Genomic DNA, 19,129 nt, shown 5'->3' on the forward strand with positions numbered 1-19,129 from the left:
AGAGATGGATTAGTAAATCACTTTCTTTTTTTTTCACATGTCACAAAATTTACAAAACATAGGTATCTTTTTAATTACACATTAATCACAAATGAAATAATTATATGTACAATAACACAAGAATCTGACCGAAGAAGTGACTAAAAAAGGCATTTGATCATAGATCACAAACAAAAAGTGAAAGTTGTTTTAGTTGGGTGGTAACATGTGCGTTTCAGTAGATACCAAAATTTGAATCTGGTTGTTTCGGAATAATCATGACCAAAAAGATTTAAGACGTTATCGTCTTTCTTGTTTGGTTCTTCCGCCTCGAATTCACAAAATTTCGGACGAAAAGATGGACAGTCCAAGTAAGTTTGAGAAATGGACTTTCGAAGTAAGTTTGAGAAATGAATAGCATTTTTTGCTTAACTTCATTGGATTGTGTTAAAAGTAACTTGATTGAACCTGCAAAAGATCAAGATGTGCTAGAATCTTAGCGATGGTTGGTTTCAAACTCGACGACCCTTTCTGCGTGAGTTCAATGAGAATGGGTTGAGCAAGTCCTCCATACTTCACTCTATGAGCTTCAACTCTAAAAATTCTCTCCAAAAACCATACTACTTTTTCTTGAGCCTTCAGAGTTCCTAATTCAAGAACACTTATAAAGGCTTCAATTCCTGATGCTTCGACTATAACATTGCTTCCTTCAACCCAAATCTCATCTTGCATTAAAGTTGCAAGAGCACCAAGAACAGCTTCATCTGCATCTCTTTCTTTACCTTCCAATATCCGAATCAATGGAGGTACCGCCCCGGATTTGATCAAACAAAAAGAAGTTTTAATGAAGCAATACCCATCATGAACTTTGCAAAATTCACTAGAAGGAGAAATACATGACCATTTTGAGGTTCTGGATTTACTTAACGAAAATGAATTCTGTGATAGCTGAGCTAATGAAGTTGCTGCTCTAGATTTGACAATGATAGATCCAACTGAGAGTGACTTTACTAGCAAAGGGATTATACCTTGTTCTGCTGAGAAAAGTTGGAGCTTCTTATCTGAAGAAATTGTAAACCGAAGTAGTACACCTGCTACATTTTCAAGTAACAAATTCTCAACGGGCATTGAACTTTTGGTACTTACACTGAGAATAGAAATCAAAATCGGCAGAATGTTAGCCTTTTTTAGCATGTCGGTTGCTTTCTTGTCACTAACAGGGAGATTACACAATATGCCAAAACAAGCAGCTTTTTCGCTCTCATCGGTTGATGTCGAAATAATATTGATTATAATCTTGATATATGTTTCTCCAAGTTGCTCGGTTAAGTCACCGGACAGATCTTTAGTAAGATTATAGAGCAAATTCAAGGAACTCATTCTGATTTCGATGTTGTCTTCAGATAGGAAAGGTAAAAGAAGCTGAATTCCACCATTTTTCTTCATTTTAGCTCTAACCCTGGATGAACGCGAGTGGCTGATAATGCTATTTAGTGCACGTAAAAGATGATACTGGACAGTGGGCTGGGATAAATTTAGAAGAGAAAGCATTTGATGAGCTATATCATGGTTACCGAGAATAGATTTGGATTGGGCAATACTTGCGAGAATGGCAGATGCTGGCTCTCGAAGAGTCATTAGAACAGAAGTAACCGAGAAAAGTAGCTTCAAGAGAGTTGCTACGATTCCTGAATTGACTAAACGTTCTATATTCTCTTTCAAACTAGATAAGTTTCGTAATGCACCCAAAGCAGATATCTTGGCTTCAAGTTTCCCTGAATTAAGCATTTCGACTAGGGGTTTGATCGATCCTTCTTCTCCAAGGGTAGCTCGGCTCTGATCCGTGAGTACCATCCTTGAAAGTGCAGTTGCCATGAGAACCTTACTCATGTCAGAACCTGCATATAATTGGAGCCAAGAGATCAATATATTAGCTGAAAACTGAGAAGTCAGAACTTCACAATTTAACCAACTCTTATATAGACAAACGAGATAACGAAAATGTTTTATGTACAAAAGTAAACAATCTGGATTCTAGAACGACGATGTTCTTTGACTCCCCAAATATTTGCTAGGGTTTTGATATTTGGTTGACCGTATGTTAGAAGCTTGTCAAATGCTAGATCCTCAACGGGTTCCAATCAACAACCGCACTTGACAAAGACTAATGAGAAACTTAAGACCCATTCGTTTACTAAATACACTATTATCTTATTGACATGTCCACAAACTTGAATATAACAAAAACCCATTAACAAATGCATCATGAAATGATCAAAACTAGTACTAAATTTACGAAAATAAATATACAATGATAGTTTAGATAAGGAGAGAGAGAGATACCTTCGACGAGGTGCCGAACTAATGGTCTAAAATAACCAGCCTCTGCCATATGAAGTACATCTTGAGTATTACTTGACAAAGCATTCAACAATATACTAGCATCACTTGAAGCAATAGGATCATCTCCATTAAGCAATGTTACTAACATAATTATACAACCTTTAATTCTTCCAATTCGTTGACGAACTTCAACGATATCCGAAACAGCTAACAATAGTCCCATTGCTTCTCTACTTTCTTCGGCATTTCTCACCAACGATTTCACGAAAATCGACAATGATCCAACATCCACCATCTTCTCCTGTAAAAAACTATCATCTTAATTCATGAAAAACAACAAGAAAATAACAATTAAGAAAAACCCATTAAAATTGAACTTTTAATCTACCTTGATTTTCAAATTTTCGTTAGTTTCAGATGCCAAAGTTCTAAGGATAATAAGTATACTCAATCTATTATCTTGCTTAGCTCGACCTAATCTTCTAATCAAAATTGGGATAATTTCTTGATCAATAATTATCCATTCTTTATCAATAATTTTGTTCTTAATCATTGTACTTAATCCCAATAATGCAAATTTCAATTCAACTTCATTACCATATTTAATCTGCAAAACAACATCATTAACATCAAACAAAACTTTCTCTATTTTCTCCTTCTTCTCACTTTCTCCTTCTTCTTCCATTCCCAAATCATTCTCAACCCTAAAATTCATCATTTCTTTATGTAATTCCCCAATTTCTTGTCTAATTTCAGTAGAAACATCATCAGAAACAAAAAGAAGAAAAAGACCTAAAAAACTTCCAAGATCATGAATTTGTTCTTCCATCTGTTTAATTGAGTTTGGGTTCTGAATCAAAGTGAAAGATTGTTTGAGATTTGTTTCAATTGATTCAATCACTTCACGGATTGGAATAGAGTCTTTGATGTTATAATATTTCAAATCGTTCAAAATTGGTGATAATTTTTCCAGAAGAAGTAGAAATTCAGAGAAGATATTGGTTTCTGATTCGAATTGGATTTCATTTGAAGAAATCTCTCTAACAGATTGGATGTGAGAGAGAAGGTCTGAAATTGTTCTGGAGTGCTTTCTCTGATGCATTTCTAGAGAGAGAAACTAGAGAGAGAGAGAGAAACTAGAGAGAGAGAGAGAGAACTAGACGATGAAGGCTTTGCCTTGTTGGAGGAGGTGTGAACTGAGAATGGAGTAAGTGATAACATACGACAGTTTGTACGATTATTTGGAGGTGGGACAGATGAAGTACACGTGTCGATATGTAAGTGGTTGGTGGGATAAAGGGAAAAAGTAAGAATGGCGTTTAGTTGGTTGGAAGTTAATGAAGAAGATACGGCATTTAGAATATCAAGTCAAACATTCAAAAATGAAAACTTTTGCTTTTTTATTAAAAGGAAGACGAAGACCAAGTCAAAATTAAAGTCAACAGTCACTTTTCAAATACACACGTTCATTTTGGTTATCCACGAACAATCGTATAGGTTTCATATGGGTTGTATAAAGATTTATGGATTTGTATAGGAGGAGTTAATCGAGTTCTGGTGGTTCGGTTTGAAACTTTTAGTGTATTTGTGTATGTGAGTATATTTTTTGCATGACAAGTTTCACATGTGAGACCGATTTGATTAAATAAGAGACTTTATCAGATTTTAGTCTCTTCTATAAATTGTCGGGTCGTGCTGGTGTGTATTTTTGGGCACAAAACCAGAGTTTGTTAGAGTGTTTATGTTTTTTTTAGCTTTCGTTGTATTTGTGTATGTAAATGTATGGTTTGTATAACAAATTTCAAATGTGCGACCAGTCTGATTAAATAAGAGACTGTCGAATTTTAATCTCTTCTGTAAATTGTCGGGTCGTGCTCATGTGTATTTTTTGTCACGGAGCATCAATCATTTAGGAATGTTTACTTATTAAGAAAAAAAAATTGAAATGACCCACTGAACACCCTATTTGAGAAAATTATTTTACTTCAGGGTTGCTATCTACCGTTATCAATTTTTTCCTTTTCCCTGCTTTCAAGACATGTACTCGCAACACTGACATTCTAAGTTTCACACCTTAGGTAATTGAAGAAGATGTTGCTCTCCGCTTCTTCAATCATTTCACCGAGAAAGAGAAAAATATATTGATACCACCCACTTAACACTATCTCAAAATATAAATTAACTTCTACATGCAATTGGAGCCAAGCATACTTTATCTATTCGTATCAATTTTTTCTCCTCTTTCCCTCTCCAAGAATTTACCAGTCTTTCTTCACCCAACTCTAATGGCTGAATGGGAGAGAGAAGAGATGGATGGCTTTCAGAACTTACATATATTTTATAGCCTCAAGAAGTGAAGAACCATTGCCATCCCCAAGTCCCTATAGAACAACACACTAAAAATGAACTACGGATGCAAACTCTGAGTCCTCTCGGAATCACACTTATACCAGCCATGCTCATGCAAAAATTAGGCTTTTCAGTCCATTCATACTGTGTGACTGCTCCAATAATGCTTGCTTATAACAATATTAAGGCTAAACCTAATTCTGGAATCATAGATAGCTCAAGTTGAAAAAAAAATAAAGAATCGATTTAAAAAAATAACTTCAATATATTTAATCCAATTTAGTTCCACAAGTCTTCAAAAGAACATTAAGAAAATTCACTAATTAAACAAGTAGTACAATCTATTGTTTTGAGTAGCTTCATAAATCCGACAAAACTATTAATGTGATGAAGAACACTTCCTAGCAGACATGTCAAAAGATGGAGCAGTATAGGTGCCTGAAATAACTCCAGAAGCCATTAATTGATAAGCAGCTTCAGTCATATGTGTTTCATCCCACATTATGTAACTATCTGGATTCTTACAGACATTGTTCATCTCGCACGTCTCTGCATTATCTTCATAGAGGTAGGCGTCCAACCCTCTTGCTTCGCAACAAACTACGTAGAGTGCATCTTTATTCTCTATAAATCCAAATTGATCACGTCTTGAGTTAATGAAACGCATTGATGCAGAATTATAATCAGCGTAAATTATGTTGACATGAGGGAATAACTCCCGAAGTTGTTGGATAGTGAATTGAAGGAGTGCATTGTGATGATCGGCAACTTGATTCAACTCATAAATACACCCATTCTGATCATAGACATGTTCATGAGGGTAGTTATTTTGGGCTCTACGAGGACATCCAATTGGGATTAAGCCTGCCACCATTACTTGTGTTGCTCCTAGAGATATTAACTCATAAACCGTGCCTGTAATTTTACCAACCACACTAGGCACCATATCTTGGAGTTCATTGCTGTCTTTGTCTAAAGTGTAATCGTAAGTACCAATTCCTCCTATGTGAAACAATGAACTACCAAAATATTGTTGACATTCTATGAAGTTAGAACACAAAGACGGGAGCAGGGTTTTGAACCATTCCATTTGAACACCCAATGAATTCTTAGTTGGAGAAAGGGATAGCGAGGAGTTGACAATTTCATCGTCAAGAACAGTAGCTCCAATGACTGCAAAATTTACACCGCTCTTGAAATCTTCAGGCTTATCTCCAGCCAAATAAGGTGGTAGGAATGGGAGACCTAGAGCTTCAGCCATGAAGTCGATGATAAGACGACCGTTAGAGAAACGTCCAGAGGACTTGTTGAAGAAAGTGATGCCATAAGGAAGAGAGTGAACATCTCCATAAGTTCGATTTGGACGAATATAACCATGAAGGAAACTCATGTCTTGATGAACACCATCAGGACTACGATTGACTTGATCCCAAGTGAGGTTAGTAGGGCGAGGAGGAGATGATGATGCAGAATTCACGATTAATTCTTGATTTTGTAACACATAATTACCCGTATCCGATATGTCATCCCCAAAATTAAAAATTGAAGTTATACATGAACTTCTTCCTTCTTCTTCGTTAGTATTTCCAGCAGCAGTAGTACTAATCATTACCCAACTTGCTGCTAACAGTAGTATAAACCAAGCAAGGATATTCACATGAACCATTCTGGTTGCCATATAGCTTTTAGAGAGTGAAAGAGATGCGAGCAGAAGTGAAGTGAAGTGTGGGGTATTTATTCAGGTGAAGTGGGGCGGTTATTTAATTATGGAGGTGAAATTGCGGGTCAAATGGGATTCCTTTTTACACAAGGATTACTACTTTCTATTTTACAATTAGCAAGAATTTGAGGAATACTAATCCAAATGGGAGTCTGATATCTCATCAGGTACTTTGGGGGGGGGGGGGGGGGGGGGGGGGGGTGTGTGCCCGAATTCCCTTAGGTAAACAATACAAATGTTACTATTTTGCACCATAAACTTGATTATATTGATACAACCCTCATAGTATTGCCCAACCACTATTGCGGCCGTCAAACGTGGTCGGGTTTTCCTATTAGATATACAAACTAAGTCGATCTTTCTTCAACGCTCTCTACAAAATAAACTTGACTATTCGTCTTCCAGGACTAGCTCCGATGCATAATTGTCACATCCAAACCAAGTTGAAGAAGTTGTTCAATCACTTATTTTCTTAGATTTTCATTACCTTACAATTGGTGCCCAAGCAAAATATCTTCCAAATTGCAGCCCATATACCTCCAGCAGAATGGGTTCATTCCATAACTCTAAACAAAACAAGAACTTGATAGAGAACTCAAGCATTTCACATAGAATGATTACGCTACGTATTATCTCCAGTTCCTCTCGTCCTCGTCTTGGGCTTCAATTTCTAAATCTGAAGATGCGAAGCCCACACAGAGCAAAGCGTACCCATAAATGAAAGCAATAGACAAAAGAAATTAAAAGAATTTCAAATACGAAAACAATATCATTTTATGAAGAGAAGTTTCTGATAGGACACGATCAAGAGTCGAATTCTGTTAAAAGTGATCTTTTATTTTGGGTGCTTATAAAGGAGCCCAACTTTTTTTTTTCTTTCCTCCTAAGCCCTCCATATTTAATTAGATCTTTCTTTCAAAATCATTTGTAGTTCTTCAAAGAAACAGACTGAAGAAAAAGCTCGAAAGGCCTCTGTTTTTTTTTTAAGATCGGTTCTAAAAACTCTAATCTTATGATGATTTTATTTTTTTTAATCAAACGTTTGAAAGGGTTTCAAAGTGTTCAAACCCTTGCAAAAATGTTTATTATCTATTAATCGACCGATTTTAGAGTAATTTGTAAGTAGTAATTATGTTTCACCGATTTGAAAAAATTTAGAACGTTCTCAGACTGGTCCAGTCCGAGACCATAAGCAAATTCTCAGACTATACAACAAGCGAAGTCCTATCCAGTCTGAGGATGGGCGCCTAGAGATCGGGCGAATGAAACATTATCCACTCGTCAATGACTCAAATGAGCGCCTAAGCAAAAAAACTGGGAGCGCCCCTATAGACCCACCCATTTAATATCCGATGAAATCATGAAAGAGATAAGGTGGGTAAAAAGTTTGGGTTCTTCATTAAACATTTTGAACTCAACTCCTTCCACAGGAGAGAGAGAGAGAAAGTTGCTTCCCTCAGCTTTGAGATATAGAGAGGTAAAGAGAGAGAGAGAGAGAAACAAAAATGGCATCTGGTTTATCATCTGTACAGAGTAGATTTCTTTGTTCAAATCCATCACAGCTCTGCTTCAGCCACAGCTATCACCATCTGGTAATCTCTCTCTCTCTCTCTCTCTCTCTCTCTCTCTCTAGGAAATAAAATTATTTGATTGCCAGTGTAGATTAAATTTGGAAATGGGTTTTACTTATACTGTTCAAGTATGTAATTTATGAACTTCAAATGTGGATTCACACCCAAAGAGCATCCCAGTTTTAAAATCATCTCCAACAGAAGAGGTTTCTCTACTATCTTCAATCACTTGATGGAGTTCTTTTTTTTTCTTTTGAAAAACCCAATTTTCTGTTTCCATATCTAATGCTGATTTCCCATTTTATCTAAATGTATATTTTTTTTTCCAATCAAACCATAAAATAAAGTCTAATTAATTTCTTGGAAATCAAGGTTTATTCTAGACTGATTAGCTCACTAAAGGTTAGCTATCTCTCTCCATGTAAAGAGAAAACCTTCACGCAATTGGAACATTTGCATTTTGTTAAATTTTAAGCTCTGAGTTCTAGAAAATTGGTTCATTTTCCGGAAATGTGTTCATTTCCACCAGTCTCTCTTAGACATCACAACTAAGTTTTATGATCGCAACTACATTGAATCGAAATCACAACTAAATTTTGTAATGAATAAAGAGCTATTTGTTCATCCAACTCAAACCAATTGGCAATGAGTAGAGTCGTAGAGAAGACCTTGACATTATATTCTTGGTTACTAAGTCACCCTTTTCCTATGATATAAAATACGTGAGGCTTTTGAACCTACACGTGTGGGCCTAGTTGTGCTACCATGTTCATCCAACTCAAAACTGTGAGAATAGTCCCACATCGGAGAAGGGGTATCTAGCAACCAAGCACATAATGTAAAGGTCCTCTCCTCTCGTTGCTAATTGGTCTTGAGTTGGATGACCACAAACTTAACGAAAACCAATTGACAATGAGTGGAGAAGACCTAGACATTATATTCTTGGTTACTAGATCACCCTTTTTTCCATTTGTAGCTATTCTCACACTATCAAGCAGGAGAGTGTTCTTTATAAGGAACAAGGAATGTCTCAAGTGAAGTAGTTAGTGCTATCTATCAAGGGTAGCAAATTTTTTTCATGATTTCTTAGTTTCTATTGTTGTGGAATCTCTTGTTATAATTGTTCTTCTTGCACTTAGAATTGTTCGAAACCAACCGATTTTTTTCAGTTGTCGTTTCCAGTAACAAACAGAAAATACCACCAACATTCTACCACGAGAAGGCAGCAACAACAAGTGCCCAGAGCGGAGCTACAAACAGTGGAAGGGATATCAGAGCTCAGCCCGTCATCGGTGCAGCAGCAGCACAAAGTCACTGTTCATGATAGGCAACGAGGTGTGGTTCACGAGTTTCTTGTTCCAGAGGTATATCCTTACCATCATATGGTGTTAAATATCGACAGTATTCCCATCGAAATATTAATATTGTAGGCTTAAGCTGCAGGAAATTGCACTTGTATTACTTTGTGATCCATGTATTTAAAGTTTTAAATAGTTACCCACGTATATACACTTCCTTGGGAATTTGTATATATACGACAATGTACGAGTTGTTTCTGTTTCCGGTGAGCCAATATATTTAACGAAATCAAATTCAAGATATTGCTTATACTATATTTACAACTCAATATTTCAGAATGGAGGATTCCAGTTTTTTTATCTGGAACCATGACAAGTGGGAAATTTTAACGCCTAAAACGTTACTCTCTTTCTCTCGTTAAATGCAGGACCAATATATACTACACACAGCAGAAGCACAGAACATTTCTTTGCCGTTTGCTTGCAGGCATGGTATGCTCCTCTAATATAGACTCGAAAATTCTTTCTTACCAATAATTTACTTCAAAAAACATCTGGATGGCTTAAATTTAGAAATGTTACTATCTTTTATGGTGTTGGTTAGTTTACCATTAAAGCTAAAACACAGGTTGCTGTACTAGCTGTGCTGTTCGAGTAAAGTCAGGAGAGTTAAGACAGCCTGAAGCCCTTGGGATATCTGCTGAACTCAAATCTCAGGTTGGTAGCGTTTACCCTTTTTGCTTAATCCGGTTAAGACTCAACCGAGAATTCGACTCTCGACAGTGTCATATCAGAAACTTCACTTCATAAAATGACATAGGTTTCGTATCAGAAAATTGATTTAATTCCATCTATTTGTTGCTTCCATTTAGGGGTACGCTTTGCTCTGTGTGGGCTTCCCATCTTCGGATTTAGAAGTTGAAACTCAAGACGAAGACGAGGTATATGAACTAGAGCTAAATACGTAACATAATCATTCTATCTAAAATGCTTGAGTTCTCCATCAAGTTCATGTTTTGTTTTGAGTTATGCAATTAACCCTTTTTGCTGCAGGTATATTGGCTGCAATTTGGAAGATATTTTGCCCGAGGACCAATTGTAAGCTCATAAAAAACTATGAAATAGGTGATTAAACTACTTTTCGGCTTTGCGTTCTCATGTTTTAGTTTTACGTTTACTTGCAGGAAAGAGACGATTACGCATTAGAGCTGGCCATGGGAGACGAATAATCAAGTTTATGTCGTAGAGGGTGTTGAGAAAAGATCGGCCAACTTTTTTGTATATCTAATAGGAAAAGCCCAACCGCCGTACCGCAGCTAGCATAGTGGCCGGGTATACAATGAGGGTTGTATCTAATAATCAAGTTTGTGGTGCAAAATAGGAACATGTTTATTGTTTACTTAATGGAATTCGGGCACTCCCCTCACATAGTAGCTAATGGGATATGAGACTCCCATTTGGATTAGTATTCATCAAAATTGTTGTGTAAAATAGAAACTTCTAAATCCTACTATAATCAGGAATCCCACCTTACCCCGCTGTTCACCACCTCCATAAATACCCCCCACTTCACCTCCTATCTGCTCACTACACATCTTTCATCTCCCTCCCTCTCCAAAAACTCTGGCAATTAGAAGAATGGTCCATCTGATGAGTAGTATTCTTGCTTGGTTTTTACTTATGTTAGCAGCAAGTGGGGTAATGATCAGTACTACTACTACTGGAAATACTAATGAAGAAGGAAGAAGTTCATGTATTACTTCAATTTTTAATTTTGGAGATGACATATCGGATACGGGTAATTATGTGTTACAAAATCAAGAATTAACCGTGAATTCGGCATCATCATCTCCTCCTCGCCCTACTAACCTCACCTGGGATCAAGTTAATCGTAGCCCTGATGGTGTTCATGAAGACATGAGTTTCCTTCATGGTTATATTCGTCCCAATCGAACTTACGGAGATGTTCACTCTCTTCCTTACGGCATCACTTTCTTTAACAAGTCATCTGGACATTTCTCTAATGGTCGTCTTATCATCGACTTCATGGCTGAAGCTCTAGGTCTCCCATTCCTACCACCTTATTTGGCTGGAGATAAGCCTGAAGATTTCAAGAGCGGTGTAAATTTTGCAGTCATTGGAGCTACTGTTCTTGACGATGAAATTGTCAACTCCTCGCTATCCCTTTCTCCAACTAAGAACTCATTGGGTGTTCAAATGGAATGGTTCAAAACCCTGCTCCCGTCTTTGTGTTCTAACTTCAAAGAATGTCAACAATATTTTGGTAGTTCATTGTTTCACATAGGAGGAATTGGTACTTACGATTACACTTTAGACAAAGACAGCAATGAACTCCAAGATATGGTGCCTAGTGTGGTTGGTAAAATTACAGGCACGGTTTATGAGTTAATATCTCTAGGAGCAACACAAGTAATGGTGGCAGGCTTAATCCCAATTGGATGTCCTCGTAGAGCCCAAAATAACTACCCTCATGAACATGTCTATGATCAGAATGGGTGTATTTATGAGTTGAATCAAGTTGCCGATCATCACAATGCACTCCTCCAATTCACTATCCAACAACTTCGAGAGTTGTTCCCTCATGTCAACATAATTTACGCTGATTATAATTCTGCATCAATGCGTTTCATTAACTCAAGACGTGATGAATTTGGATTTATAGAGAATAAAGATGCACTTTACGTAGTTTGTTGCGAAGCAAGAGGGTTGGACGCCTACCTCTATGAAGATAATGCAGAGACGTGCGAGATGAACAATGTCTGTAAGAATCCAGATAGTTACATAATGTGGGATGAAACACATATGACTGAAGCTGCTTACCAATTAATGGCTTCTGGAGTTATTTCAGGCAACTATACCGTCCCATCTTTTGACATGTCTGCTAAGAAGTGTTCTTCATCACATTCATAGTTTTGTTCGATTTATGAAGCTACGGAAACTACAGATTGTACTACTTGTTTAATTAGTGATTTTTTTTATGTTTTCTTAAGACTGCTGGAACTAAATTGGATTAAATATATTGAAGTAACTTTTTTTTTTAAATCAATTCTTTACTTGTTTTTGACTGGAGTGATCTATCCAGAATTAGGTTTAGCCTTAATATTTGTTATAACCGAGCATTATCGGAGCAGTCACACAGTATGAAATATGAATGGACTGAAAAGCCTAATATATGCATGAGCATGGCTGGTATAAGTGTGATTGCAGTATGTTCAGCCAGTCATTTTGTAGTATGTTATATGGGGTTAGGGATGACATTGTTCTTCAAGCTGTAAATTGTGAAGTATCGCAAAGATTCGAAAACCTAGTCAAAGCAAACAAAAACTAAGAACAGAGATCCTATCTGCAGATCATGAGATCAAAATGCAGATCTAATCTTCTAATAGACAAAATATACAAGTTAAAAGCAACCTTAATATATGCTTAGAATTTCCATTCTAGAAAATCCGGAACGAAATACAAGCTAGTTTAAATACTCCCGAGATGTTTGGAATGTTTGGGAAGTCGGTTGGTTGGGAATGTCTGGCAGTTTCTAATTCTTTGACTTTTGAGTAGTTATAAAAGGAGCCGAGCAACTAGGGTTTTATCCTAAATCTTCACTTCCTCTCTGCAAGGTGATTCCTCCGTTGGTTTATCATTCAATTTTTGAATACTCCAACGTTTGGTTATGGCTTTAGCGGGTCCTGGTGAGCTCAATGTTGATGAGTCGCCTGTATCTAGAGGTGTTGACAATTTCGAGAAATTGGAACAGATTGGTGAAGGGATGTTTATGGCTAAAGAAATCAGAAGTGGGGAAATTGTTGCACTGAAAAAGATAAGAATGGAGAATGAAAGAGAAGGATTTCCTATTACGGCTATACGTGAAATTAAAATTTTGAAGAAGCTCCATCATGAAAACATAATTAATTTGAAGGAGATTGTTACTTCCCCAGGTCCTGATGGGAATAAGTACAACAATGGTAGTAGTTTCTACATGGTTTTTGAGTACATGAACCACGATTTAACGGGTCTTATTGCTGATCGTCCTGGTATACGATTCACAATTCCACAGATAAAGTGCTATATGAAGCAACTATTGACAGGACTTCATTACTGTCATGTCAATCAAGTTGTGCATCGTGACATTAAAGCTTCTAATCTTCTAATAGACAATGAAGGAAATCTCAAGCTTGCTGATTTTGGTCTTGCACGGTCTTTTTCTAATAATAATGATCATCATCACAATGCCAATCTAACAAATCGAGTTATTACGTTGTGGTATAGACCTCCAGAATTGCTTCTTGGAACCACAAAATATGGTCCTGCTGTTGATATGTGGTCTGTTGGATGTATCTTCGCTGAGCTTCTTCATGGGAAGCCTATCTTGCCTGGAAAGAATGAGCCAGACCAACTTAACAAGATTTTTGAGCTGTGTGGAGACCCTAATGAGGCCAACTGGCCCGGGGTGTCCAAGATTCCGTGGTATAACAATTTCAAACCATCAAGGCCAATGAAGAGACGTGTAACCGAGGTTTTCAAACATTTTGATAAACATGCTTTGGACTTGCTGGAGAGAATGTTAACTCTCGATCCGTCTCAGAGAATATCGGCTAAGGATGCCCTTGATGCTGACTACTTCTGGACGGATCCATTACCTTGTGATCCTAAGAACTTGCCTAAGTTTTAATCATCTCACGAGTTCCGGACAAAGAAAAAAACGACAGCAGCAAAGACAACAGGAAGAAGCAGCAAAGAGGCAAAAATGCAAAGACTTGTGGAACTAAATTGGATTAAATATATTGAAGTTTTTTTTTTTAAAAAAATCGATTCTTTATTGTTTTCGACTTGAGCTATCCCTATCCAGAAATAGGTTTAGCTTTAGTATTGTTATAACCGAGCATTATTGGACCAGTCACACAGTATGAATGGACTGAAAAGCCTAATATATGAATGAGCATGGCTGGTACAAGTGTGATTTCGAGATGATCAGTCGGAGTTTCCATCCCTAGTTCATTTTTATTGTGTTCTATGGAATTAGGGATGGCATGGTTCTTGGAACTATAAGCTGTGAAGTTCATGTCTTTAGCTTTATGAGATCAGGATGCAGATTGTAGTCTAAAACCTTGTACAGAATAAGGTACTTTAACTGAACTTAACACCATTAGGAGAATATATGAAAAATTTAAGAAGCATATTGTTTATTATTTGTTTCACAGGTTGTTAAAACCATGTACCTAAGTATCTCATCCAAAATTGATGTATGGGTGTATCTCATTGTTGTTCTTCATCGAATCATCGACCTGTTTGCATAAAACAATGTGCTTTAATGAAGTAATATTCCTATATCAAACACAAAGGATATCTCCTTCCCAATTCATATTTCCCTATTTGTAAACAATATATTAGTTTCCATCCTTTGTAATTAGTTTCATCCTTTGTAATTAGTTTTCCTAATTCTGTTTTATTCAATTATGCTAACTTCTCTCTTTGTAAATGATATAACTACATGAATACTCAATCAATAAATTTTACCTTTTGATCTCAATTATTCTTGATCTGAATCGTTCTTGTGCAACTACATAATTTTCACATGGTATCAGAGCATAACGTTTCTTCGGGATTTATTAAGGCTCTTTATTAATCATCTACAAAGTTCGCAGGAATTCTTATTTTCTTATTAATTTTCGATCATTCCACATCAAAAGGTCAGTTTTTTTTTCTTTAACATTCCTTTTCTAATTTCATTAGAATCAGACCCAACTAGGTCTGATTTTGTTTTCAAAATTAAGTATTTTTTATATATATCCAGACCTAAATAGGTCCGACATTCACCTTCTACCAGAGTAGAACGGACACATAACTATCCGATTGCTGAATTCTATGATTGAAATCTAGCACAAAGCAATTCTTGGTTATTTTAGTCTTCATTTCGACAACAGTCCACTGTAAGTCGACGTTCTTGACCGGACGCATAATTATCAGATTTCTAACAATAATTGAAATCAAGCTAGATTTCACTTATCTGGCATCCTCACATGTGATTTAGACACTCTCATAGCACTCACCATTGATTTGCTTTCACAGTGGGTGACATTTTCTTAAAAAAAAAAAACTCTCTAACTTTTTCTTTGAGTTTCACAAACAATCGACTTAAGGTTTGATCGATTGACTTATACTTTCAAGGGTGGTAGCTCTCATAACACTCACCATTGATTTGTTTTACAGTATGTAAAGTTTCTTTCAACAAAAAAAAAAAAAAACTTTCTCTCTCTAAGTAGTTTCACAAAGCATCGATTTAAGTTTACATCGATTGACTCATACTTTCAAGGGTGGTAGCCCTCATTGCATCACACAAAGTTTCGTTTGTGACTTCCATTCACATTTAAACAAGCAAACACACCTTCTCAGGGACAGACCATCCTTTTCCGGTCATTTTTTCGATCATAAGTTGATCAAATCGCCTCACATATTTGTGACAACACAGTTACTTCTTTTGACACAAAAGGTACTGTCAGAAATACTCTATTTGTCACAGTTTTTGTTTTCCTACAGAACTGTCGCTTTCCTTCAGAACTGTTTGATATATTTGTGACAGTACTGTTAATTTTTCTGACACCAAAAGCACTGTCGGAAATACTTTAGTTGTCACAGTCTCTGTTTTTCTACAGAACTGTCGCTTTCATCTCTTTTCATATTTTTATATACTTTCTTTACTTGACTCATTTCCGGACTTCCAACTCCGTGATTATTTGTTTCTTTTTTCTCATACACTTTTCATCATGTCTAGCGAATCATTCGCCACTGACAATGTGGTTTCTTACAATTCCTCTGCAATAGAGATGATTTCTCATCTAATTGATGGTGTTTACTACGTCCATCCGTCTGGTATTCCGACGATGATTTTCTTGTCAAATTTCTTCGCAACAACATCATTTTTGTTTGCGTTCATTTTGTCTACATATGACATTTCTTTGACAATGACTTTCTTGTTGACTCTACCGACAACATTATTGTACTTGTCACTTCTTCAATCTATTTTCCGCACTTACTCTATTAATATGTTTCCGACAAGGCATTTCCTATCAAACATAACTAACACATCACTATTTTTCTTCGATTTGAATTTTTCCGGTTTTACCACTTGCGATTTCCTTTTCCAATACATTGTTACATCCATTGTGGTACATTGGACTCTTTTTAGCAAATTCTTCAAACTTATTTTCTCGAGTTTTTCAACTAATTTTTGTCGACCCATGATTTCTATTCCTTCTTCATTAAGAACGACTCTTTTCCCCGACAAAAATACTCGTTACCCTAGCCCTACGGCTACGACCTTTCTCTCGGGAACTATTCTCTCCATCCACCCTACTTCGTGGATTATCGACAGTGGTGCTTCGAACCACGTTTGTTTTTCTTTACAACATTTCAGTTCTTATGAACTTGCTCCTCCATCAGTTTATGTTCAGATTCCTGATGGAAGCACATTATTGGTTACACATATCGGTAAAGTGGTATTTTCTGAATCTCTATACATTGACAATGTTTATCATATTCCGACCTTCAAATTTAATTTGATTTCTGTACGACAATTATGTAAATCTCTACATTGTCTTGCGACTTTCTCACCTTCTCAATGTGTCTTTACAGACACCTTGACAACTCGCCTGATTGGTCAGGCTGATGAGGTTGGCGATCTATACATTTTACGTCATAAGTCTTCAGCACTTACTCTCCACAAGTCGAATGACCTTTGGCATAGACGATTGGGACATCCTAGTTTGGATCGTCTCAAACACTTATCTCAGCGTTTTGATTTCATTCGCTTTGACTCCATGCATGACTGTACAATTTGTCCTATGGCAAAGCAATCTAAATTGCCTTTTCAAAAAAGTACTTCTATTAGTACTTTTCCCTTTCAACTTGTTCATGCTGACATTTGGGGACCATTTCCTGTTCCTTCGCTTACAAATAAGCGATACTTCCTCACAATAGTAGATGATTACTCCAGATATACTTGGACATTTCTTATGCAGTCCAAGTCTGAGACCAAGAAATATTTAGAATTTTTCTTGAATTTCACAATTAAACAATATCAAAAGACCATTCAGTCTATTTCTTCTGATTCGGCGACCACTTCCACCTGTCCTATTCAGGCTTTTCGTTCCGACAATGGAACTGAATTTCTCACTAAGGATTTACAGTCGTGGTTTCAATCTAATGGTATTATCCACCAACGCAGTTGTATTCACACTCCACAACAAAATGGGGTCGTTGAACGCAAACATAGGCACTTGCTAGATGTCGCTCGTGCCTTGCGATTTCAAGCTCACCTCCCCCTCAGTTTTTGGGGTGAGTGTTTAAAAACGGCAACTTACTTAATTAATCAAATGCCAACCCCGATTTTATCACTTAAGTCACCTTATGAGGTTTTATATGACATTCCACCAGACTACTCGACCCTCCGTGTTTTTGGGTGTCTGTGCTTCGCTCATAATATCAAAGCTACAACTAAATTTGATATGCGAGCTAAACCAGGAATCTTTGTCGGGTACCCTTATGGAAAGAAAGGGTACACCATTTATGACCTAGAGACTAAAAATCTCTATGACTCTCGAAATGTCACTTTTTTTGAAAATAAATTTCCTTTTGAGTCAATTACTGACGATTCATCTGACTCGCATACTTTCACTCCTCTGAATATTTTGGATGACTTTGTGCCTTCTCCCCACACTTTCCGGTCTCCGCCGCGACACAATATTTCTCCTCCTCCTACTTTGGTTGAGCCTCTACCTCCCACTGATTCAAGCGAAGATTTATCTTCATCGTCTCCTGTAGAGGTTCCGATGGCATATTCTGATAATGCATCTTCTCCCGACTTTCCTGCTTCCGCTTCTCCTTTGTCTTCACTCACCAGTGAAGCATCACCGCTTGACTCTCCCGTCGAGGAACCTGATAATCCTACACGACCCGTTCGTGTTAGGAATCCGCCTGCTTATCTGGCTGACTATATTCTTTCTAGTTCAGAAATGACATCTTCGCGTACTCCTTATCCACTGGTCAACTATATTAGCTTCGACCGTTTTAGTCCTTCTCATAAGGCCTTTCTCACTTCTGTTATCACAACAAAAGAACCCAAAACTTACAAAATCGCCTCTACTTCTCCAGAGTGGCGTGAGGCAATGGCTAAAGAAATTTCCGCCCTCGAGACAAATAATACTTGGTCTCTGACTTCATTGCCACCTGGCAAGAAACCCATTGGTTGTAAGTGGGTTTACAAAATTAAATATCGTTCAAATGGATCCATCGAACGTTATAAGGCGCGCCTCGTAGCCAAAGGGTATACCCAAGTTGAAGGTGTCGACTATCATGACACTTTTGCTCCAGTTGTCAAATTGGTAACTGTTCGTGTCCTTTTATCCCTTGCATCTATTCAGGGATGGGCCTTGCATCAGTTAGATGTTAATAATGCTTTTCTCCAAGGAGATTTGGACGAAGAAGTCTATATGACCATTCCCCCTGGCTTTAGCAGCAAAGGTGACACTAGAGTTTGTCGCTTGAACAAATCATTATACGGTTTGAAACAAGCTTTTAGACAATGGTTTGCTAAGTTTTCCTCAGGTTTAAAAGCCGAAGGTTTTTCCCAATCTTCGTCAGATCATTCTCTTTTTAGTTATTTCAATGGTCTGATTGCTATTTACATTCTTGTCTATGTGGATGACATCATCGTCACAGGCAATGACAACAAGGAAATTGAATCCCTTCGACAACGCCTCGAAAAACGATTTTCTCTTAAAAATCTCGGGCGACTTCAATACTTTCTAGGCTTAGAAGTCTCTAGGTCTCCTAAGGGTATTTTTCTTTGCCAACGG

The 19,129-nt window shown here is 37.0% G+C and overlaps 5 protein-coding genes across 5 annotated transcripts; 3 read left to right on the top strand and 2 right to left on the bottom strand.

Annotated features, from left to right (window-relative positions):
- Positions 1-9: 9 nt before the first annotated feature.
- On the bottom strand, positions 10-4,741 carry LOC147545520 (U-box domain-containing protein 44-like). The gene is made up of 4 exons (XM_086635078.1): positions 4,638-4,741; positions 2,711-3,887; positions 2,323-2,623; positions 10-1,877 (listed from the first exon to the last, which is right to left on the bottom strand). Exons 2-4 carry the CDS (start codon positions 3,422-3,424, stop codon positions 427-429), a joined length of 2,466 nt encoding a protein of 821 aa, XP_086491204.1. The 5' UTR covers positions 3,425-3,887; positions 4,638-4,741; the 3' UTR covers positions 10-426.
- A 175-nt stretch (positions 4,742-4,916) lies between these two features.
- Positions 4,917-6,349, bottom strand: LOC147545521 (GDSL esterase/lipase At5g45910-like). Its single transcript, XM_086635826.1, has one exon. The coding sequence runs from the start codon at positions 6,347-6,349 to the stop codon at positions 5,051-5,053; it is 1,299 nt and encodes a 432-aa protein (XP_086491952.1). The 3' UTR covers positions 4,917-5,050.
- Positions 6,350-7,762: 1,413 nt separating this feature from the next.
- Positions 7,763-10,686, top strand: FDC2 (2Fe-2S ferredoxin-like superfamily protein). The gene is made up of 8 exons (XM_086634385.1): positions 7,763-7,837; positions 7,889-7,983; positions 9,132-9,326; positions 9,689-9,752; positions 9,889-9,977; positions 10,133-10,201; positions 10,314-10,358; positions 10,445-10,686. Exons 2-8 carry the CDS (start codon positions 7,897-7,899, stop codon positions 10,487-10,489), a joined length of 594 nt encoding a protein of 197 aa, XP_086490511.1. The 5' UTR covers positions 7,763-7,837; positions 7,889-7,896; the 3' UTR covers positions 10,490-10,686.
- Positions 10,687-10,757: 71 nt separating this feature from the next.
- Positions 10,758-12,323, top strand: LOC147545523 (GDSL esterase/lipase At5g45910-like). The gene has a single exon (XM_086634383.1). It carries the CDS (start codon positions 10,899-10,901, stop codon positions 12,189-12,191), a length of 1,293 nt encoding a protein of 430 aa, XP_086490509.1. The 5' UTR covers positions 10,758-10,898; the 3' UTR covers positions 12,192-12,323.
- Positions 12,324-12,781: 458 nt separating this feature from the next.
- LOC147545524 (cyclin-dependent kinase C-1-like) lies at positions 12,782-14,044 on the top strand. Its single transcript, XM_086635827.1, is given in 2 exon segments — positions 12,782-13,971; positions 13,973-14,044. Coding segments are annotated over 2 exon segments (1,095 nt in total). The 5' UTR covers positions 12,782-12,948.
- Positions 14,045-19,129: the final 5,085 nt, after the last annotated feature.

The sequence above is a fragment of the Eschscholzia californica genome, unplaced genomic scaffold (assembly GCF_041429995.1).
Source record: "Eschscholzia californica isolate CP2 unplaced genomic scaffold, dmEscCali1.0.p SCAF_4, whole genome shotgun sequence".
Taxonomy (NCBI): Eukaryota; Viridiplantae; Streptophyta; class Magnoliopsida; order Ranunculales; family Papaveraceae; genus Eschscholzia; species Eschscholzia californica.